Genomic DNA, 25,444 nt, shown 5'->3' with positions numbered 1-25,444 from the left:
GGTAAGTCATTAAGCACATATGTTTGATATTGCTTAAATGATTGTAAAATCTATGCAATTGTATTTAATGGGATGCTATATATATATATATAAATGAAAGTGTATGTGTATGGAGTGATGACAATTGTTGAATGTAAAAGAAATAGTGAAATATGTAGAAAGTTTGCTTTCGGCACTAAGTGTCTTGGGCAATACGTGTGTACGGTGACGAGATTGGCACTAAGTGTGCATGCTGGAAATATATGGCACTAAGTGTGCATGCTGGAAATATATGGCACTAAGTGTGCATGCTGGAAAAAAATACGGCACTGGGTGTGCGAACTCGAAGGGTATGGCACTATGTGTGCGGGCTTAAATTGCGTGGCACTAAGTGTGCGAAATCGAGTATTAAGCACTGTGTGTGCGTACTCTATATATATGGAGGTGTGTCTCCATCGAGTTGAGTATGGACAGCGGATCGGTAAGTACCTCGAGCTTATGACGAATAGAAAATACGTTCATGCTCGGGGTTGAATTTGGTAAGCCTTAAATCTATGTGATGATTGAAATTGTATGATTGTGGTGGAAATGAGTTAGTGTGTGAAAATGCTTCAAATATCTCGTTGTGTAGAATATGAAATGTGGATGTATGACTTGGTATGAGATTGGACCAAAAGGTCCGAGGAATTATGGTATAGATTCGATATGGATGAGTACCTAACCTCGTTTATTGTTCATGTTGTAGTAACTTTATCGGTGGATTGATGAATGCTTATGACTTCTGAGTTATAAACTCACTCGGTGTTTTCTTGTCACCCATTTTAGGTCTCTCGGACTCGTATTGTTTGCGTGATCGGAACCGTCGTTGAAGTCATCACACCGGCTGAAATATTTTGGTATTGTCTTCGTTGTTGAAGAACATTTGGCATGTATAGGCTATTATATTTTGTTGAACTGTGGGTTGTAAACTTTAAGCCATGTGAAAATGGCCTATGTGGTCGTCGAGTGGGATGCTAGAACCTATATCCACGAGTCTTAGAAACTTTAATTTTGATAAGGTGGCCATAATTTGTGTCATGTATGATGGATGATTAAGACCAAGGAAAGATTCATGAAATTGGCATAGTCTACTGCAGTAACTGTTGCGGACAGCAGCAGTGAGGTGATATTGAAAAATCACTAAAAATAGTAGAAGTAGAATTAAATAGTGAATAAATTATGCAATTGAACCTTGATGAATCTAGTTTAATATGGATGGAACGAAACGACCATATGAGCAGTATACTGAGAGATATTAAAGTTCTCGTGAGACAGGGCCAGAACGGTTTCTGGGTCCCCTTTTGTGACTTTGAAAATTTACTATAAATTATCCAGAAAGAATTAGAAGTCATGCCTTATATGTGCAGATTCCATTTTGAGTCTAGTTTCATTAGAAACAAACGGAACCAGTATTAAAGCCCTGTACAGAGAGATATTCAAGTTTTAACGCACGAAGGTCAGTGTAGTCGACTCCTGTAACATTGGTGACTTTAACTAATAAACTGTACCAATTGGCCCGACCAAAAATTCTAAAAATAAATCCATGGATAGATATATGAGTCTAAATTCAGGGAAAATTTACGGAATCAGTTTCCGAGTTTTGAAACTCGAGATATGATTTTTAAGGCGACAGTGACGCAGTTAGCTAGCCTGCCTAGAACAGCAATCAGATTTTACAAAGAGAGAAATAAGGGAAGTAAGCCCGGTAACACCACGTGTTCAAATCCGGTGACGGTCACGGGTTTGGGGTGTTACAATTTGAATAAAATAAAATAAAAAAGATAATCAATTTGATTTTTGATTAATATCTCAATTTCTCATTATCCCACTAACTAACCCACTAACTTTCCACTATCTCAGATAAGAATTTTACTTCCACCCAACCTCTATCTCACAACCGAAGCAAAAATATCATTTATGCTCACACAAGGAATCGAACATGAGACCTTAAGGCAAACTGAGACCTTAGGGCAAACTGAAACCTTAGGGCAAACTAACACCTTACCACTTGAACCAGCAGGCTCATTCTAATATGAGTTCACTAACAAGAAAATATAACCCAACCCACCAAGGATAAGGCTAGGGTTTAAAATAACAAAATTTGCCAAAAGTGGGACTTGAACCCAAGACCTCATACAAACACCCAAATCATTTAACGACTGAAGCAGATACTCATTTATGTCAAATTTCACAAAAATAGGATTAAATTAATCGGGGTGTTACAAAACCTGTCAGAACCGTTAATTTTTCATAGTGAAGTTGGAAAGACTACTTGCAGAAATTGTAGATAAGTTAAAGAAGCAACGTAGAACCAAAAGAATATAGTAGACGATCAAGAAGAAAATGATATCACTGTGGAGATAGGTGATAATCAAAATAATTAGCAGCTTCATACAACTTTTGTTCCTCATACTTTGTTTGATTATGCTAAGCCCACTCTGATTGGGGCTGAATCGAGTATCGTGAGACCGACTATTGCTGTAAACAATTTTAAGTTAAAGCCAAACACAATTCAGATGGTACGATAATATATTCAGTTTGATGGTTTGTAAGATGAAGATCCGAATATTCATTTGGCTAACTTTCTAGAGATTTGTGACACATTTAAGATCAAGGACGTTACTGATGATGCCATACACTTACGGTTGTTCTTATTCTCTTTGAGGAGTAAGGCAAAACAATGGTTAAATTCATTGCCACGAGGTTCTATCACAACTTGCGCTTAAATGTTGTTAAAATATTTTCCACTGACTAAAACAATTAAATTGAGAAATGACATCTTTTTTTTTTCAGTTTAATATTGAAACATGAGAGAGATTAAAGAATTTGTTAAGAAAATGTCCTTACCATGAAATATTTTATGACTTCAAGTTTAAAAATTATAAATATAATATAATTATGAATTAGGTATACGAAAGAGTCCCTATAAGAATGATGTACAAGTGATTGTCTATACTCAAGTAATATTATCTATACATATATTATACTTAACGTGATTACCTAGACTTTTATTAATTATATAATTATATTTAAAAATTATCTAAATTTTAATAAATTATTTTAAATTAAATTATATTTATATTTAAATTGAATTTTAGTAATATGATAAAAAAGTATTTCGATCTTTTTATCAATTATATTATTATATTTAAAAATTATCTAAATCTTAATAAATTAAATTATATTTATATTTAAAATTTAATGATACTAATTAAAATTTTAAAAAAAATTATTGAAGAAGATTTTAACCAAAAAGAAAAGAAGAATATGTGTACGGTTAGGATATGGAATCCGAAGTGAGATAAAATGCAAACCATTTAGCCGACTTTGACTCTGCTAACTGCTGAGTGAGTGCCTGCCGTTTCTTAAACAGATCTCTTTAATCTCCCTCTAATCTTCAATTTCTTTCGCTCTCCCACTCGGTAACTCCCAAACCCTAATTTCTTTTTTCTTTCCTCAATATATCATTCGTTAAGCTTCTGTTAAATTATTAGAATCGAAAACCGCAGTAGTCTAAATCGTTAGGCTCGATCAATTCTATTACCTGATCTGTCTGTCTTTTTTATTTTTTTATCGGAATCTGTACTTTTAGGGTAAATTTGGGGATTTTACTGCGCTATCTAAACTTATTAAATATGTTTGGACTTATATTCTATTATTAGATCCAAGTATTGCCTTTGGATGCAAAACTTGACTGCTTTTGTTTTTTTTTTTTGGAACGAACTGCTTGGATCTTGAATTTGTTAAAAATCAATTAGAGTTTCAAATCATTTTGTTTAGCTACTTTATTTATTTATTGTTGAAAAAATAAATAAATTTGGAATGCAGTAAATCATATGCTGTGCTTTCCTCACCATTCTTCCTATGTTAAGACGGCATGTGTTTTTTGGTGTGATATTTCCTTTTCAAAGCTGGTTTATCTTGTACATTTGTCGATGATTGATATATCTGTGCTTTCTTTTTGAAGATATTGAAATGGCGGAATCAAAGTCATTGAGGAAACCTGTTTTTACCAAGGTGGACCAACTCCGCCCTGGCACTATTGGTCACACTCTTACTGTCAAGGTTGTCAATACAAAGATGGTATTGCAAAAGGGTCGGGCTGATGGTCCTCAGGTGCGTCAAATGCGAATTGCTGAATGCTTGGTAGGAGATGAAACTGGAATGATTATCTTTACTGCTAGAAATGAACAAGGTACTTTCTTATAGTCGCCTCGTGATGTAGGTTTAATTTGGGTAGTAGTGTTACTTCTGTTCTTGCTTGAGGTTTCACTTGTCACGCATCTTACAATGTTGCATTTAATTAGTTTGTTTTCCCCCTTCTCGTGTAATTCTGCAATGCAAGTTAAACTGCTTTTGCAATAACAATGATATCTATTCATAGACCCTTGAGTGGTTGTTCGCACCAAATAGAGTTCACATAATAAGCTGTTTCGTGAACTTCTTTAATAAGCACCTATATGTCATCCCCAAGTATCTCCATACTTCAACTTAGATAAGTTGCATCATATGCATAAAAGATTTACCATGTCTTTGAGCATTGTGGATGCTGTCTCGATAATATGATGACTATGAATATTTTCAGGAACAACTTTAATGCATAAGGGTTCCATGATTTTAACCCAATACAATATTTGTGAAGGCATGTTCTCATGCACTTCATTGGATTAGTATCACATGACAATCAATAATGCCACTAACGTGAAGGAAAACCTTGATCACTTAAGTTAGTGATATTGTTGCTTTATTAACAGAATATGCCATATCCAATTTGATTGGCTTTGGCCCTTATTTTCCTAAAATTTTGAGTATTTTCACTTGGCTATGGGTTCTAGGCTGTTCATAAGCAGCACATGTTAGTGCTAAAGTTCCATTTACATCTAATCATTGCAAATATTACATTGCATTTATTGTGATGTCGAACTTCATTGTGGTATATTGTTGAGTTCAGAGAGATGATGCTTTAGGTGTTCTAGTGCATTCTGCTGCTTATACTTGTGATAGAATTCATTCATCTTTGGTTTTCTTGTGTTTCTTACTGATGCAAAAGCCTTTTTTCTTGATTAATTTGAAGTGGGGCTGGAAATTATTTTGTTTTTGGGACTTGAATTTTATTCCAATATCCAATGAAAGCACATCTGCTACGAAGTTTTGCAAGCTTGTCATTCACCCAGATACAGCTACTAAAAACTTTACTTGACTGAATGCAACCTAGTTTTTCTACACGTCTTAAGGGAATATAAGAGAAGAACTAACAATAGATCTAATAGCTAACTCCATCATGTAGGAATATAGCTCCTGGGGACCTTGTTTTTCCAGGTTTTCTTCTAGAGTTGCATTCATTCTGAATATATATGCAGTTCAAGCAAACCTGGGTAAGATAGGTGATATCCCTCTGGAATTGTTGATCACCTAACTAATTTCATCTGACTGGCTACTAGGTGCTATTGCAATGTTAGAGGTTTCTAAAATGCTTTGCCTAACTTACTTTGAAACAACAATGGAAAGAAAAAGAAGTGCTTGCACTTGTATTCATTACAAAGAATACAAATAAGTACTGAATTTCAGTGGTATGCATCAAGCCTTAATTCTGGAAAGTCTTCTCAAATTGTCCAATATCAAAGAGAATTTGGCACATGCATAAGGAACTGAATTAACCAAACTGGGGAGTTAAATTTCAATTATGATAATTTACATAGTAGTGATTTTGAATGTTTCCTTGATCATTTCAATATCCCTGGATTTGATATTATGCCTTCAATCAGATGGGAGATCAACAAACATGGTTTCTTTGTTGGAAGATCACAGTTTTAATTTTACGACTAACACCCATCTTTTTATTTTGGTAGTGGACTTAATGAAAGAGGGTACTACCATAACTCTTCGCAATGCGAAAATTGACATGTTTAAAGGATCAATGAGGCTTGCTGTGGACAAGTGGGGTCGTGTTGAGGTTGCTGAACCTGCTAATTTCAATGTGAAGGAAGACAACAATCTGTCACTGATCGAGTATGAACTGGTTAATGTCGTTGAAGAGTAACCTTTTGGGACGGTGTTTGCTTTGTTTCTGTATTGTGTCCCAAGAATAAAATCGACTCCAGTAAATGTGTTATTCTGATCTACGCAACATCTCGTCTTCAAAAGGCTTGTGAAGTTCGCTTTTAGGAAGAAGAAATCTGGAAGCTAGTGTGTAGTACTCAAAAGTTGCTTCTTGCCTTGCAGCAAATCCAGCAGAACCTTTTGGTTGCACCTCCAAGCAGAGGGTGGTGGCTGTAAATTTTAGAGTTAAAAACAGCTAGCTTTTAGAACTTGCTTTCTTTTGTTTAGTTTCTCGTGTTTTCCGGTAGGGAACTTGTTTTGTTCTTTGCTTTTAGATTATGCTTAAGAAGTTTTAACATCATAAAATGTATGCCTACATGACTTAATTTATCTCTTGCTTGTGTAATCTTTCCATGCTTTCTGTTATTCATCTTTGATTCGAGAAGTGTAGTAAAACTCAACTTCTCGAAATGCGGAATACATGCAGGTATGATTTAGCCTAATATAAAGGTGCAACATTCTTTTACTTCATACTTCGATGGCATGCTTCATGACTGTTCTTGTTTCTTTTTAATGTTCTTTTTTAACATCTTTTGGGAACTTAAGATACTGGATGACTGTTCTGTTTAGGATCTTGTTGAGGTTGGAATTTCAGGACTTGTTTCTTTTTGTTTAAACTAATTAAACTACTTTTTAATTTTTTTATGAAGGATTAAGGAAATGTAGGTACATTTTAATCTCAATAATCTGATATCATGGCAAAATATATAGGCTGAAAAGGTTACGCCTTTAAATACACGGGGCAAAAGCTGCCCCCAATTGCCCCTTTTTACCGTGGTTGGAAATTATAAGCTTTTTAAGGCATAATGCCATATATTTTGGATTGATTAACTAAATATATTTTTTAAGGCATAATGTGTGGAGGTTGAAAAGATTGTGCTATTTTCTCACCAAGTACTGATTCGCTTTATATAATGAACATGACAAAGTTGGTAGATTAAGGGCGGACCATTGTTTATCAACCACCCTTTATAATACATCTCCAATATGCTAATTCTGAGCAAAAACAAAGTGCCATCATATTCATATTGTTTGATGGATTTCCTCTATGCAAATAACAATAATAAAAAAGAGGGTAGGGACCTAACGGTATCCCCATCACCTTTTTCTGCGCATAAACTATGGGACACTGCAGCTCATCCGTTGTCCTTTTTAACATTTGGGCAAACTTTACAAAGAAACTATTTTAGCCCTTCACTTATTTTTTTCTTTTTAATTTTTGAATTTGTTTTTTTCTTTTTTCTTTTTAAATTGCCTCAAAATAGATAAAAAAGTTTAACATCTGTTAATTTTGCTGACATGGTATACACGTGGATTGTCATGTAGATGAGATATAAACATTTTATTAATATTTTAAAATTTTAATAATATTAAAAATATTTATTTTATAATTTTTATGCATATTAAATAATTTTAGTGATTTTAAAATTTTAAAATAATTTTTATATATTTTGATTTTTAAAATTTTAAAAAATGGTTAAATGTTGACGTGTCGTATATATGATAATTCACGATATATCAACTTAACAAAGTTTAAAAAGATTAATTTTTTCATTTATTTTAAAGTAATTTAACTTAAAAACAAATTTAAAAACTAAAAATGAAAATTAAATTAAAAATTAAAATGAATATTTTAATAAAATTAGAAGATTAAATAAATCATTATGATGTTTCGTGGGTAAACCATAATGAGACAATTGCTCACATGCCCGATGTCCATCCATGATGTATAAATTGAAAGAAAAAGAAAAACAGTGTTTAACATGACACCAAATAGGCTGAAACGTCAAATTCAATGAGTTTTTTCAGTATTTATTGATGCCATTTTATATTAGTCATAATTGCTTAATTTCTTCATAGTATTCATGTTTTAGTCATGTAGATGAAAGTTGAGTTTTAGTAAATTAAAAATAAATATTTGTTTGATGAAAAAAGGTTGTATGTATAGAAAAAAAGTAAACTCTTGATTAATATTAAAATGATAAAGATATCAACTTAATTTAAAATTTTATTTATAGTGGGTAAGATATAAAATAACATAAAACAATGTATGTAGTAATATAAAATCAGATTATAAATTATGAGAGAGAATTAAACGAATAAAATTAGAATATTGGTTATTGAACTGTAAACAAAGAAGCTTATTATATATATGGTTATACGAGTCATTGACGTCATGTAGAAACATATATGCCAAAAGTGGTGATGAGGAGTACACACATGATTTTGGATAGTCTGCCTAGTGGAAATGAAGAAAGAGATAGATGTGATGTGGTTTGTGGAAGGAATAGTAGAGGTGAATAAGATGTATTAATCTAATAGAGATTTATATGTTAATTTTTTCATTGGTAGGTTAGAGAAAGCCTTGTCATCCCTTAGAAGCTATGCCTCCTGTTTGTTGAGTTAATTTACTTTATATATAATTAATGTACCGATCCATCATCTAAATACGTGGATGGTATTAATTTTATTGATGACTAGCTAGAGTAAACATATATAAATATAGGCATAATTTAGAGGACGTACGTTGTTAAACCCTTCCTCAAACGCATCCAAAGAGTTTGACTAGTGGACGTACGTTTGTCATCCAAAACTAAGAATTGTACACATATCATGCATGAAACAATTTCAATGACGAAATTATATTAAAAGCGCTCCCATATATAAATATAATATTGTGAATGCAATTTATTTATATAGATGATGTTATGGAGTGAATAATGTCCATATTCCAAGAATTAAGATCATATATATTTGATTGAGCAATCAGGTTAAGATATTGCATTTGCATGTGAGGCAATCAAGATTTAAGAAGCCAATATATGGAATATTGACCGAATCTTGTTTATTTTAATACCAGTTTTTATAATGGTTTGGTCAAACTATAATGAAATTTCCATATATTAACTATGGGCTATGCACTTTTTTCAAACCCTTGGGCCACCTTTCAAATTGTCGAGAATCAAACAAATTGCCCAAACCCTAAAAACAAGCACACGAATTTGGAGGACTATATTATAAATAAAACATTAATCTCCCGACCGAGGGTCTTAAATAGGCACTTAAGGGTATATATATAGGGTTTTTAAATTTTGATTAAAATTGAATTATCTAACAAAATTGATCTAATTCGATTAATCGATTTAATTCGGTCGGAGGTCGGTTAATGATTTTTTAAAAGTTCAGTTATAGGTTAACTCGGTTCAAAATCGGATAATTAACCGAACTTAATAATTAATAATACAAATTATATGTAGTTTTAATTCGACCAAAGGAACATTATCAATTTATTTATTTTTATATGTTTTATACTTATTTTAACAAAAAAAAAACATATAAATTTTGATTAATTCGGTTAACCAACAGAATTAACTGAAATATTTCAATTTAATTAATTTTCTTTTAAAAAGATTTTAGTTCAATTAACGAATTAAAAAAGTTCGATTATTCGTTTAAACACCCATGTATATATATATACATATACATTTGTAGGTGGGTGGGTCTGGTTTGGAACTTATCAACACTACTGTATTTAACTACCCATGTATGTCATATTCCACACATGGTTTACAGCATAAAATGTGGTCCTCTGTTGTCTTTAAGACTTTGAAAGGGAGTTCCAAAACAGAAGCTCACATTTCACCAATTCAAAGTCATGCTATGCCCATGATTTTATATAAATATATATTCTGTTTGGGTGTTAATGAGTTTCTTTTAATTTTATTTTACAAATAAAACTGAATGAATTATATGTGTCTGATTTGATTATTTTATATTTTTCAATACTATTTAAACATATGCGACAGTACCATACTTGTCGGATTTGTTAATTTCACTAATAGGAGACCAAGAAATTTATATATATATATATATATATATATATATCCCAAATTGGAAATATTTAAAGGGGAAAATCTGGGTGGTGGAAAAAGATTGAAAACAAGCGTTTCTTTGGATCCCTCACCTCACCTCACCTCACCTCACCTCCCATTCTTTTTCTTTTCAAGTATAAAGTAGTTGGAAGAAGTAATAAAGAACTTTTTACAAGGTATTTGAATTGTGTTGGAATCAAAGAACTTACCTTAATACAACCCTGGTTCAAACATAATTAATCTCAAATTATAAAATGAATGAGAACAAATGTGGTTATACAAAAATTAAAAATAAAAAAAATCATACCTTAAACAAAACTGGACCATATATAACATTATCATCATAAATTTGTCCAAACATATTTATATTTATAAATAATTAATGTAAGTTCATTTAGGCTCACCTATATTATTTTATTTTTTAATATATGCTATTTTATTTAATATTTAGTAATTTTATTCTTTTTCTTTTACTAAAATTTTAAATATAAACAACTTTGTTGATACTATGATACAACAAGGGAGAAAAAAGTGGTGGCAAAAAGGAGGCTAGTTCACCTGTGATTGGCGGAGACTCAGAATTCCTAAAGAGTAGTAAAAAATAAGAGGAAGGAGATGAGGAGAATGAGGAGGATGTTATGCGTTGTTGCAATCTAGGTTTATCGAGGAGGAAGAAAACCCCTAATGTTGTGCCTTGGGATATTTATAGACGGGGAGTCTCCTACCTAGTTATGGCATGCCATTGACAATCTTGAGATAAGGTTCCCTATCATGTACGACTCTGATACTCCCTCTGCTGAGGTTAGGAGTGAGCAAAATTCGATTCGATTCAAAAAAATCAAAAAAAATTCAAATTTTGAGTTAATCGAATCGAGTTATTCGAGTAAACTCAAATAAGAAATTTTGAATTTCAAGTTTGAGTCGAGTTGAATTTTTACAATTCAAATAATAGATTAGTATAAATCTTGTTTTGGTCCCCGCCAATTTTGAAAATGAGTAAATTAGTCTCTCTCTTAACAAAATTACAAAAAATCAAAGTAAATTTCAAAATTTGAAAATAATTTTAAAATTCAAAATATTTATAGAAATTCTAAACTTTATATTTTTAAAATTTTAATAAAATAATAATTTTGGAATCTAAATAAGTGATTAATGATTCAAGTTTATCATATTAAAATATCTTCTTTTTTTTGCTTTAAAAAGTTTTCGAATATATATTGTTTCAAATTTTTGTGTTCTAACATGGAAATAGTTATATTGTACAAGATTTTAATTTAACATTATTAATTTTTCTAATTTAACTCAATGGTTTCACTCGATTCAATTAAACGTTCACCCTTGATTCGAGTTATCCAAAAATCCAAATAATAAAAGGCAAAACTACCCTATTTTGATAAATGTTTACTTTTTCTAAAGTTAAAAGTCAAAACTATCAAGTTAAAAGGCAAAACTATGTTGTTTTGATAAATGTTTACCCATTAGTTTTACTTTACTTGCCGAATCGCCCTACTCTTCTTTTTTCCTTTACTCAAAATTAATCTAAAAGCTTGTACTTCATCTGTAACACCCCAAACCCGACCTAGACGTTATGGCTAAATCTGGCGATGTCACATGCAATGAAAGTCGAAATTGAGTTTGTCGAGTTAAAACCGTTCCAGTTAATTAGCCTTTATCTTAGTTCAAGGTAAAACACATGTTCTTCATTATATTTAAAATCATATCCTTTTTAGCGGAAGCTTTGAAAACGTTTGTTTGAAAAAAAAACCATTGGTGTTGAAAGAAACCGTTGTTTTAGGCAAAATCGAGTTTTTATCGTCTAGTCATTCTAAAACCATAAAGCAGTTAAATATCCAAAGTTTAAATCCAAAACAGTCCAAAGTCCTATAAATTACAAAACAAATACCCAAAATAGCGTAAATTCAACAACTGAGTCAAAGCAGTACTAAACAGTGGTAGTCACCGTCAAGTCCTCCGCCAACCGATCCGTCTAAGACTAGGGATTACCTGTACAGATTAATAGAAAAAGGGTGAGTTTTTGAAAATTCAGTGTGTAATCCCCATAGAAAACATGCAATCAAAAACACATCAGAATACAGTCAGATATAGACTGGCCCAAGCCCATTACAGATTTAGTTTGGGCATTGACCCATTCGGATAGAGTCTCAGATATAATTTAGGGTCGTGGCCCATCTCATATACAATATGCAATAGCAGAAATCAGAATCCTACCCACCAGCCTCTACACACCATCTTCATCCATCCTTACACACCATGTGGGCATAAAATCAACCCACCCATCCCTACACACCATGCTGTACCGAAATGCGACATAATAATAAAAAATTTGTAGCAGAGCTGCCAGATAACAGGCTTAATAGCCTTCCAGACACTTCCTCCAAATATCATCAATAACCTACCCCAATGCAATGCAACATACAAAAGATGTCATGATATTATACAATTATAGTAAATATAATCAGATATCATAATTCATGCTCGGTACAGAAATCAGACAATTAGATCTCTCATATAGAGGTTTAAGTAGGGCTTATCGACCCTCCAGTAGGTCTACAGTAGACTTGGGCGACCTGTGTAACCTTAGGCAACTTTTCAAAAACATGGGCTCACATGCCCATGTGGCTTGCCCGTGTGGGCCCACATGGCCCAAATTGGCCTTGGCCATGTGAACCAAAATATCACACGTTCGTGTGGGCCCACACATCCATGTGGCCTACACGGCCCAAATTGATTTAGCCCGTGTGTTGTATATGGCCTACCTAGCCATCACACGACCGTGCCATGCGCGCATGGCCTAGCTCGTCGATCACACGCCCTTGTTCCATCACAAGCCCTACCACACGGGCGACCACACACTCGTGTGGCGTCGATAGTAAGCTTTTTCAACGTTTCATTGAACCCCGTTTTCTGCATTTTGGGTACACATCTGGTTTCATTTGAAGTTAAATCAAATTCTGAGCAATCCAGAACCTAGATATTGACCAATCCAACACCACAATTAGTCTTACTTTACGATTAATCAAAATCGCGAAACCAAAATACTTATTCCTAAAGCGATGAACACTTACCACAAAGCTTCGAATCAATTCGCTACGGAATAGTATGAAGAGAGCCTTAATCCTCGCGATGTGTTGCTGTCAACAATGTCAATATAACCCCAGTTTTAACATCCCAACTTACAAAGTATCAAAAATTCACTTACCGAAACGAGTGAGTTCAACCGTTGAACACGATAGGGGTATAAAAGATCTCATACTATCATGTGGTCCACACGAGTGGACTACATGACCCTTCACACGGTTATGTGCCTCTAAAACCTTATGCTATTTCGAATCTCATATGGCCAAGATCCTTCCACATGGTCTGCCACACGGACATGTCTCCACTGTAGCTTAAATTTGTATGCTCCACATGGCCACAGTTTGTTACACAGCCTGACCACATAGCCCTGTAACCTCTCAACACAGATTAAGGCATCAGGCACGGTCTAGCCATACAACCATGTGCCCCTTGTTTTACAGTTTTTCCCAAAATTTTGTAAATTGTTCAGTTTAGCCCTTGAATATTCCCCGAATTATTTTTAGTAATTTATCTCATTCAATTGAGTCCATAATATTATGAATAATGTTGGAATCCATGATCTGATTGACTAAATTGTTACTATATGTACATGATATGTGATTGGTACATGTTTATTGTCATTGGTTTACTTATATATTGTTATTGTTACTGGTACCACTGTTTTTTCGATTACATGATCAAGATGACTGCTATTACCAATAAACTAAGTACATGTCATACATGTCTACTGCTACTGTTAATCTGATTACATGCTAAGCATGTCTACTATTTCTGTATTGTATTGTTACTAGTATGTCATACTGCATTACAAGGGGCGGGACGCTATGAAAGAGGAAGTATTGGTAGTTTATTTGCAAACAATGGTAGTACATCCACAAGCTTACTGGTAACTTTTATTTGCAAACCCATTGTGTGCTCACAACTACTAACAGTGTATTAGCCTACAACACTGGTGGTTTATCCACAAACTGAAATGTTCAGGATATAAGAGTTCTGGGAAACTCTTACTGTGGAGTGTAACAGTGGGGTAAAACCTTTATTTTCTTTTAAACTGAAATTGCATTGCATCGAAAAATAAAAGCATGCTAATGAACTTTCAAAATTCTTCTACATTATATGATTTTTACTGTATTGAAGGCTGTAATTATGTAAGATTGGTTGATTATTTTGCACTGATTTTATTGTGATAGAACTCAAACTGAGCTTCATAGCTCACTTCTCCCTTAATCTCCATCCTTAGAGATAACCCCCAGGTTAGGACGCGGACAAGACATCCGAAGGGTCTCGGCTCGGTTTTGTTTATTCAAATATTTAGGTTCATTATTTGATACTTTTATTATTTAGAGACTATATTATTTTATTTGGAATTGTGGCATGAGACTTAGGATTTTATATATATATATATATATATATATATATATATATATATATGATCTACATGACATTAAAATTGATTTTAGGATATCGAAATATGAATATTAATTTGTTATGTATGAACCCGATTTTATTAAAACCTAAAGAGATATCATTTTTCCACTTGAAATTATAAATAAATTTTTAGTAATAAAAAATCGATTAATAAGTTTCTAACAATAAATTTTCATTGAGAATAAGCAACTAATAAGAATTCTTTAAATTAAAGAATCTTTTGGTTCTTTAAGGAATGTCTATATGAATTCTCAATTAATTTTCGCATCATATATGATCCAGGATGGTCTAACTGGTCACGCCAAGTAGTAAATGTATTTGTATCAGTAAACTTCTGGTTTACTTTAATATGCGTTTCAATTGTACTAAATTGTAACAAATTGATAATTTGACTATCATTCCTTTTACTTTCTGTCCACATATAAGTACTATTGTGATATTTAAAACCGGAAATGTTTAAATTAGTATGAAGTCTATAATACTACTAAATAAATATAATTTCCAAATAATTATATGCAACATTCGCTTCAGAGAATATGCCAAAATCTTCAAATGCAGAGCATTTGGTCTAGTGGTATGATTCTCGCTTTGGATGCGAGAAGTCCCGAGTTCGAATCAAAATATTTTTAAAACCCTTTTAACAAGAGTTTTGCATAATCAACTAACTACCAAGAATAATTGCCTAGGTCATGTATAGAAACAAGTCTATACTAAGTATATCAATAAGCGTCACATCTCAAATATAAAAATATGACATAATGAAAAACTAGCACTTTTAATTTCATAACCATCATCATAAACATGTATGAAATTTAATTCAAAATCCAACCATTCAAGCTTATAGAACTTTTCATTTACAATTGATCGTGTTATTCCTCTAAATAATTAACAAATTGAATAATATAAAATGTATGAACTACTACCTTTAATAATTCTTTAAACTAAATCAAATCTGAATAACTATAAAATTTCATTGGTTTGTTAACATAAATTTACATACTAGATATGTTTTAATCAAATATATTATTTAATTATAAAATCTACTATAGCAACATAAATAAATCAGTTAATATTCATTTTTATGAACAAATGAGATGCTTAAAATAATATGTAACACATGTAATCAAAACTTAAAAAGAAGACCATCATATTTCAAGTTGATTTAATATTTAAATACATATATATATTTTTTGTTCTATGTTGAGTCTTGACGATAAGAAGTAAGCAAATTAAACTTCAGTGGCAGACTTTGAATCCAATTAAAATCAATTAATAGCAAACTTTGAGAGTGGATCTTATTTTCCAAGTGTACAATAGGTACATAACCAATGACTCTTCATAAATAAATTCACTCTCTTCTTAAAAAGTTCTTGGAAATTCTTGTTCTTTTCTTGCTTTTTTCATTTTTCCACTTCTGGTGGTGAAAAAATTTATTACGACAATCCCCCATGACTATTATTATATTTCAATTTATCCACATTAAAGATTATGTTTTTCAAGTTTATTACATATTGTTACATTCTCTTTAAGGAATAGTTAGGTTTCGTGATGAAAAACTTTTTTTCCAATCATACGTAAAATTATTTTTTCATGATATTGCTACCGTAGGAGCACATTTGAATCATGAAAAGTAGAATAAGTTCTCTCTTGCAAGGTTCTCATCAGTAATATTTTTTCACGTAATTTTAATTGATAACTTATTCTGTATACTGTAGAGTTATACTCACAGTTTTAAAAAACTTGCAACTTCAAGTGCATCCAACCATAACGAGCTTTAGATAGATTTACCATATTCTATTGCTCATAAGTAGACCTTTCGTAGTTAAATATTTTGCTTTCTACCCATTAACAGGGATGATGACAAAAAAAAAATTACAAAGATAATCACGACTAGTTCGATTTATAACAAGAGTAATAAATATAAATCAATAACCTAATCTTCTTTTAATTCATATGAAATATAGTCTTTTCTTCATTCATAATCCCAATATGATATCCATTATAATGAATATCTTTTAAAACTAATGCATTAACCTTCATAAATTTTGTGCTTTTTAGATATTTATATATTAGCTCTTACAAAGCTTTCAACTGATTTTGTAGTATCAAATATTGGAATAATATTTATTTGTTTCAGTACTAAATAAGATAAATATTTTCTATTTATAATGATAAAATTCATTACTACATTCTCATATCATTCCTCAAAAATATTAACAAAAACAAAATATTTGAGCATACGACACATAGGTGGCCAATAATCTTTCATATCACATTGATAAGATAGGTTATCTTTACCCTTTAAAGAGTTATCTTGAGAACTCTCATTGTTCTCTTATTTATTACTATGTTCCCACTTTTAGTAGTCCATGATTATATATTTTATTTTCTTTATGTTTGCATTCACTTCAGGGAATGTAATAAATCTAGTAAGACAAACTTTAAATGCCTCTATTGATTCTTTATTTTATAATCACCATTGCAAAACATGCGTGGGTTTCAAATCAAAATTCATCTATTCATGTTGTCATGATTAATCTCCAACTATAATAAGCATGATATAATAAATAAATCATAGTAAAATATACCTGAGATTCTTTAACATGATTGTTACCACCTTGGCTATTATCACGAGCACTATTACAAGTAGTAAAACAACTTTATTTTCGTAATAACATTTATAATCTAATAGTAAAAAATCATTTAATAAAAAATCAAAATTTTCATGTACGTTGCTTGAAAGTTATCCGATACACATTATACCAAATTTCAATACCACATATATGTTATAAAATCTTATGATGCTCTAATCAAATATTTATAAATTCAATTTAAAAGATATAATACAATCATTTCAAGTATATTTAATGAAAAAACTAATCATAAAAATTTTAATCATCCAAATATCACACATATTATAATTTAATAAAAGAATCTTAGTTTAAAAGAAACCTTAAAGTAATAATATTTTGCATAAAATAATTTTACCAAAAATCAATCAACAAAGGAGAAAAAAAATATCACGTAAGGATTATATAAATTTCTTTGCATAATGATTAACCATAGCTCTAGAAGGCAACCAACAACAGCTTGAGTAGCAAATTTGAGTGACCGACTATTGTATTGGTTGTTGTTTGAAAGGGGTAAGGCTTGGTGAAAGAGAAAATTTTTTTTGACTTATGGTGAAAAACAATTAAAAGAGAATCGTCTTGATAACATATTATAAAAAAAAAAGAATAAAGAACAAAGAGAATGAGAGAGCAAAAGAGAGAACATATTTTATTGATCAATGAAAATACTTACAAAACTTCTCCAAAGTCTTTATTTATAGGTATAAGAAGTATAAATGAAGTAGAGATCTAATTCTAATCACTATTAGAATTTGAAGTAGATCTAAACTTATCTTGATCTTGATGAATATCCACTTAAGAAGATATTCATAACAAAAATGACTTTTTATTATTATTAAAAAGGCATGTGAGTTGGCATTTAAGTTCATGAAAAAAAAAAAAGAAAAAAGAAAAATTGAAGTAGGATATGAAATGAGGAGTTGGGTTTGTTTTGCATTGTTATGGGAAAGCAAGGGCTAAAAACAAAGATGGACAAAATTTGATGAACATAGGTTTTTGGGGGGAATGCATGTCTGTTGGAAACTAAACAACAAAAGAATCAAAGATTATGTTTGTGTGTGTAATAAACAAAACCCCACCTTAAAACAAACCATGGAACTTTGTCATTGGACTCATTTGGATATACATATATAATTTATGTTTTATGATTAACATTTTAACCTCATAAATATTTTTAAGATAATCATATGTTTCAAAAGTAGTTTTTATACTAAAAAAGTTTTTTCTGAAGGGTAGTTTTCAGCAAAGCGAAAATAAAATTAAAATATAAGTACAAAAAATATATATATATATATATATATATATATATTAATAATCATCAATTGTAAATCAAATAATTATCGCACAAATAGACTAAGAGATAGAGTAAAGAATCAAATTATTATCATTCAAATAAATTATGAATTGAAATAATCTAGACTACTACGAATTCACTAATCAAACTAAAACCTATACATTTCAATAATTCACGGTAGAATTTGAAGACATTCACAAATTGTGTATAGTGAGTCTCAAACTTAAATACTTGAGACTCAAAACTTTCGCTTTTGCTATCCATGTTCACTAACTTATTGCTCCCAATTCAATCAAGAATTTTATTATAGAATATATAAATAAATTATCTATACTATTATTTAAGTGTGTGACTAAGTTAATGTCACTTATCAATTGAGTCCCAACTTAATTATAAAATTACCAAAAAAAAAATACAAAAATGAAATATGAACTTAACATGATTCTCAACATCACAGCATTATCATTTTAACTAAAAATTATTTTTTATTATATTATTTAATAAATTATGTGAATGCCATAATTTAGAATATATTAATACATGGAGTGTAAAATTTAAAATAAAACGTTTGTGGAGTAGAATATATCATATTTATATTGTAAATATGATTTACAATTATGATGAACCACAAAAAAGGGACACGATTTGAATTATTTATCTATTTTCAATTTTATTTTTGTTTGAAAAATATTAGAATATATAAACTATAAGGTATGATTTTGTTTGGATTTGGATAAGAGATAAAAAGATAAGTTCACATGACAATAGTTTGCTATTAGCTTTTTGTAGTTTTGTTCTTCATGAGAAATAAGAAATTGGAATGGAAACAAATGCATGAAAATCTTACTTTTTATTTATTTATTATTATTCCAAATAATGGTGGCCAAAAACGCTAGAAATGCATAATTTTATTCTTCAATAATTTTCCTTGAATTAATTAATTAGATTTTGACAACCTTCTTCACGACCTTTCACCTTGATTTGCGTCTTCATTAGATTTTAAAACCATGGGATTATTTATAGCAAATATCTGCTTATATTTAAATTATTAGTTCGATTAGTATGAATATTGTTAGTAATATAGAAGAACGTGAATTTGAATATGCTGAAGCACATTATCCTCTTACTTATGAGTTGAAGAAGGACTATGGATAATTCTAAATATTATGTAAAAAAAAATTTCACATATAATCAAAACCTATGATAAAATTATTAAAAAGAAATATTAATTCATTTTTGTGTCCGTGATAATAAACAAAGTTTTCAAAGTCCAACAAAAGGTGACTCAACTTCAATCCTTTTATATTTTGTAACATATTCTTTGAAATATAATTTCCATTTGGTAAAAGACTGGTGATTTTAGTGCATATATTATAATTTTTAAAAAATTTATACTTAATCCCGTGAATGAAATTTTGATTAAAATGATCTATAATCGGATAAGTTTACTTGATTATGATTATAACTTAAAAATTCCATGTAATTTGAATGGTAAAATAAAATATAATTAATTTATTGCAAAACATATACAATCAAGTCTCAATGAATTGGTAAACATTTTCCAAACAATTATAGTGAATTGAATACATTGCCTTATTAGAGTACATAGTACAAACATTTTCTTTTACTTTTTGTTATAATAATCTGAAAAGGTGAAAATGAAATGATAAATATATTTGGGTACATGAAAATTATGGGTTGGTCATGGAAAGGAACATCACACATTTAATTGATCTCATAATTATGTTTTACCTTTATATGTTCCCACATGTGGTGCAGAAGGACATTGATGAGTCTGCAAAAGCATGCATGCATGAAGAAATTAGGTTTTTTACTATCTTGGAAACTCACCCCCACAATTTTCTTTTTCTTTGCCAAGTTGACCAAGTTTCTATATATTTAACTAAAATAAAATAACTTACTTATTCATGTATTGATTAACTGTTGATTTCACCAATTAATTTATTTTAAAATTTTAAAATATTTCTTTTCTCATTCAAAACCTTTACTCGTTCAATTTTTCAAACTAAATTATTACTTTGTCCGCAGCAACACTAGCTTTTGGACCAGTTGGTTGCGGCTTCTCCAACATTATTTTTTTTTTATGTTTTTAATTTCAGTACATATTATTCACAATTTCGTGGTTTTATTTTGTCCACATTTTTTTGTGGCTTTTGCTTTGTTCATCCTGTTTCATTTGAATGTATATGTGATTTTATTTTTAATTTTTAGTTTATAGTTACATTCTAGCATATATATATATATATATAAAATTTGTCAATGTAAAAATGTCGACAAATCTATTAACAACCTTTTTCGAAGGGCCTTATCATGATTGAATATAATAATGACGGTAGATCCAAAATGACAAGGAGTAATATGGACCATCTAAGACTTGACATTTTGTGCATGATTGATGTGATGGGTCTCTTAAGGTTTTTGATAATTGTTTCTCGGTTGATCAATGTTTATTGTTTGGTTGATTTGATGATGGCAAGACTAGAATGTAAATTTCAACAATTTGATCAAGTTTATGCATTTCTAATTTGTTTCTGAATTATTCTAATATTACAGTTATTGTTAGTTAGTCTCTCTGTCTCTCTCTTAATATTATTCTATAGACATGACATTTGTGTATTGCAATGATTTATTTATCGTTTATACATCGTGTCATGTCTTTGTATTCTAATTGTTCATGGTTTCTATTAATAATAGTAGTTTCCTAAAAAATAAAATAATTACATAAAATTTTAACTATTTAATTAGAATTAAGCAAAAGCACGATTACTACCAATTATTTTATTACCCAACTAAGCTATCTCTAAAGTATGTAATAATAAGGGTAAACTATACAGAAAGTCATCCAATTATAAAAAATTATTTTATGCACCCAAAATTAAAAGTTTATAATTTAAGCACTCATGTTACATAGTTTAGTTATTTTGGTTACTCTTATTAAAATAAAAAGGCAAGTGACGTGACAGTTAAAATATCGGTATAATAAAAAAATTAACCCTCAAATTTACAAAATGATATCGACTTTATCATAATTCTAAAAAACTCAAAGAAATATACAAAAATACATAAATATTTGCAAAAAAATATATAATAATAAATTTAAATTTTATAAGTATAATTATATTAATATTTTCAATAAAATTTTAATTTTCTCTCTCAAAAGCACTTTTGACAGCTTAATTATGTTTTACCCCCAACACATGGTACTTTTCTTTCTTTTGTTAATTGCTTAAAATATTTAAAATTTATTTTCATATATTAAAATATTAACAACAAATTATGATAAATTATTTTCTATATTCTTATTAAAATATCATAATTTAACTAATTTAAACATCATTTAAATGCTTATTTGTTACTTTATAACACCATATTTAAAATAGAAAATTTATTTCTCAAAAGCACTTTTTGACAACAATACTAAACACTTAAATCTTAAACTAAAATTTTCAAAATACTTCTTAAAAATATTAATATAATTATATTTATTTAATACTAAACAAGGGACAGTGGGGGAGGGAGGGAGATGGGAGTGAGAGGATTTTTTTTTATTTAATATTAATATATTTTTCTCCAAATCTTTTGCTTCTTTTTGTTTTTCCTAGAAACAATGTTAGCTTTCGGGCTAACTACCGCCCGCCTTTTTCTTCTTCCCATCAACCCTCTTTTTTTTTCTTCTTCTCATTCACTCCATGTGTCTTCTCTTTTTTCAGTTTATAGATCTATTTTGTGGGTATGTTGTATTCACAAGTTGTGATGGACAAATGACAGTGCCTATTGTTATTGAAACACCACCGACCACTGATAGTTTCTTTTAGAAAGTGGGTAGATCTTCGTTGACTTCTTAGTCTGTTTCTATTTTGAGAGTTTTAGAATAATTAATGATTTCATAAGTCGGCTTGGACTCATGTTATTTTAAGTTTTATTTTATTTTTGTTTGTTTTTCCATTATTTAATAAGTCTTCACTTTTAAAAGTTTTTGTCTACTATTGTAGTACACCTTTTAGTCTTGCTTATACATGTAGTCTTGCTTTTGCGAGTAATTTTAAGGTTGGTTTTGTCGTCGTCCCCTCTAGTTTGGTGGATGCTCGGTTCTTTTGCTGATTTATGCCCGTCACTTTGGACCATTCGGGATTGATTTCCTTATTGTATTAAGTGCTTGCAATCACTCCCGATATGTTGTGCTTGAATTGTGACAGAGCCGATTGTCAATATGCTATAATGTTCTATTAATGTTGAAGCTAAAGCTTTTATTGTATTGACGGAGTTTGTCCTTTAGCGCGTGTTACGAGTTTTTTTATTTTTTCCTCGAATTGTATAGTCTTATGAATTTCTCTTTAAAAAATATTTATTTATTTTTAAAATTTATTATTGTAACTTTTTGAAAATGTTTATGTATATATTTCTTTAATCTTTTAAAATTAAGATCAAATTGAGACCATTTGTAAATTTTGAGGTTATTTTTTTTAAAATTATGATTAAATTAATATATTATATAAAAGTTGAGGGCTAAATTTATTGTTACACCGATTTTGTAACTGCCACGTCAACTTGTCGTTTGTGATTTAATGGGAGCGACCAAAATAACGGAACGATATAACGTGAGCACTTAAATTATAAATTTTTTATTTTAAATATCTAAAATAATTTTTTTTATAATTAGATAACTATTTGTATAATTTACAATATTAATTGATAAATTGATATGTTGCTGTAGAAGTAAACTTTGGAAGATATAATAATGTTTTCCATTCCCCAATGCTCATTAAAGTTGTCAAATCTTCTTTCTTCAATTTGGGCATTAAATTTGTCAATTTTTGTATCCAAATAGTAGTGGTGAAGGCAAGGGTTGAAATACTGGAATGAATGAATAATCACTGCGTCGGGAATTTAATTTTAATGTGAAATCTATTGAATAAAACCTTTCCATCCAAAACCCAACACTAATCTTAAATGAAATCATCCACTTTTTTTTTTTTTTTAATTTTCTTTTCACATTGTAATAGTGGTTTATGGAACTCTTTAATGCTAACATGGGGTCACCAAGCAAAAATTTAGAAATGTGGTGAGATTTTATTCAAGTTTTAATGTCAAATCTATCGATTTATCCCTACCTATAACATTATATTATTATCATGTTGAATGAATAAATATGGTAACGATGATAATGTATATCAAATTTGGTGACACCTTTATAATGTTTTCTTTTAAGTGAAATTTGTATTTTTATGATAGAAAAAAAGTTTTATACTTCTTAACTTTTGTAAAGGTTGTTGAAATTGAATTAGATTAATTAATTAAATTTAAAATCGGTTAATATATTTGTCTAAAGTAAGGTAAAAATTTAATTGATTTGTGAATTGGAATGAACCTTATTAAAAATCGAGTGAATTGAGGTTTATAATTTTAATAGTTTTTTAATTTTTTAATAAATTGTTTAATTAAATGAATTAGTCAAACCAAAAATTGATAGTCTAATTGATTTAACCACCAATTTTATTCTAAAAACGTTGTGTGAGACTTAAGGTAGTGTTTGATATTATGGAAAGTAGTTATTTTCTTGAAAATTTAATCAGTTGAAAAGTGATTCTAACATTTGGTATCTCAAATTTTATTTATTTTTTTGGGAATCTAACTTTCGTTTTGGAATTACTTTCCTATGAATATGACAATGTGATTCCCATAATAAAATGTAGGAAAATTACTTTCCCATATAGTTTGGAAAGTTAAAAGAATTTTAAGACAAAATTAACCCTATTTTATATTGATTTTGGGTAATAGTCTACAAATAAAGGTATAAAAAAAACTATTACCTCCTTTCTAGTACTTGATTTTCTCTATTACTTAACGGATTTTTTGCAAGTACGTTTTTTCCCTAATTCTAGCACTTGTATTTGTATGAAGTACTTATTATTTTTTGTAGAATATGGCTAGAATTGTTTCATTTAAGTTGTATAGGAATTGTGGTTAAATCTCCCATGATTTTACATTCCTATAATTTACTTATTTGTAGTTTTGCTCAAAGTAATATCTGAAATCAACAATTTTTTATGTTACTATGTGTTAGCAATTAGCTTAAACAAAATGTGATTTCAAGTTTTTTTTTAATTTCCAAAATAAGTTTTATATATCCATGATTTTATATAAGCATTATTATATTTAGAAAAATTAGCAACTCAAATTTAAAATAATTTTACTTTTAATTAAAATCATAAATTTAAAAATAATTTAAAATTATCAATTAAATTTTATTATTAAATATTTAATCCAAATATTTGTTAAGAATAAAATATATCATAAAATTAAATACATGAATATTATGTATTGTTTAATAAGGGTAAATTCTTAAATTATCATCACATTCTTAAGAAAGTACTTAGTTAACTAAATGTAATAATATAGCTTTTTGAGATTTTAATTAACACCTTCATATATATATATATATATATATATATATATTAAATGTTTTAAAGTAATTTTCTCGACAATTACATTCCCAACGATCACATTCGAAGAAATTACCTTTCATTAAAATCATAACATGAAAAAATTCAAATGCTATCTAACAGTATTTATACATATTAGCTCGTGAACAATGAATTCAAGTGAAGTTAACGAAGACTTGCTATGAGGGCATGAGTTTACATCACAAGAAGAAAATATTTTTAGTGATAAATATTATAAAATTTAGGGTAAATTACACCAACAGTCACTCAACTTTGGGGTAGCTGACAAAATAGTCACCTGGGTTTAATTTCAATCACTCAACTTTAAAAAAATAACAAAACAGTCACTAACGTTATTGAAAAGTGACAAATTAGTCACTCATTAACGTTTTCTGTCACAACCTTAACAGAATAGCTAACGTGGCAATTAATTAGCTGACATGGCCAATTAACTTGTCACGTAGGACAAGTAGTTAAAGGGTTAAAAAAAAAGATGATTGGACATTCTCTGTGCATTTCTTCTTTTTCTTCTCATATTTC

The 25,444-nt window shown here is 29.6% G+C and overlaps 1 protein-coding gene and 1 pseudogene across 1 annotated transcript; one reads left to right on the top strand and one right to left on the bottom strand.

Moving 5' to 3' along the window:
- Window positions 1-2,780: 2,780 nt before the first annotated feature.
- LOC128290886 (small nucleolar RNA R71) lies at window positions 2,781-2,873 on the bottom strand (annotated as a pseudogene).
- A 399-nt stretch (window positions 2,874-3,272) lies between these two features.
- LOC108474404 (uncharacterized protein At4g28440-like) lies at window positions 3,273-6,566 on the top strand. The gene is made up of 3 exons (XM_017776317.2): window positions 3,273-3,440; window positions 3,986-4,213; window positions 5,868-6,566. Exons 2-3 carry the CDS (start codon window positions 3,994-3,996, stop codon window positions 6,056-6,058), a joined length of 411 nt encoding a protein of 136 aa, XP_017631806.1. The 5' UTR covers window positions 3,273-3,440; window positions 3,986-3,993; the 3' UTR covers window positions 6,059-6,566.
- Window positions 6,567-25,444: the final 18,878 nt, after the last annotated feature.

Source organism: Gossypium arboreum, chromosome 3 (genome assembly GCF_025698485.1).
Source record: "Gossypium arboreum isolate Shixiya-1 chromosome 3, ASM2569848v2, whole genome shotgun sequence".
NCBI classification, from domain to species: Eukaryota; Viridiplantae; Streptophyta; class Magnoliopsida; order Malvales; family Malvaceae; genus Gossypium; species Gossypium arboreum.
The sequence above is the reverse complement of the archived record's forward strand: the minus strand, read 5'-3'. Positions and strand labels throughout refer to the sequence as shown.

Excerpts from the sequence above, each read along its gene's own strand:
- LOC108474404 (XM_017776317.2), top strand. The coding sequence starts at position 3,994 with ATGGCGGAATCAAAGTCATTGAGGAAACCTGTTTTTACCAAGGTGGAC. Across the intron at positions 4,214-5,867 it reads TACTGCTAGAAATGAACAAG|TGGACTTAATGAAAGAGGGT; the intron begins GTACTTTCTTAT and ends TTATTTTGGTAG.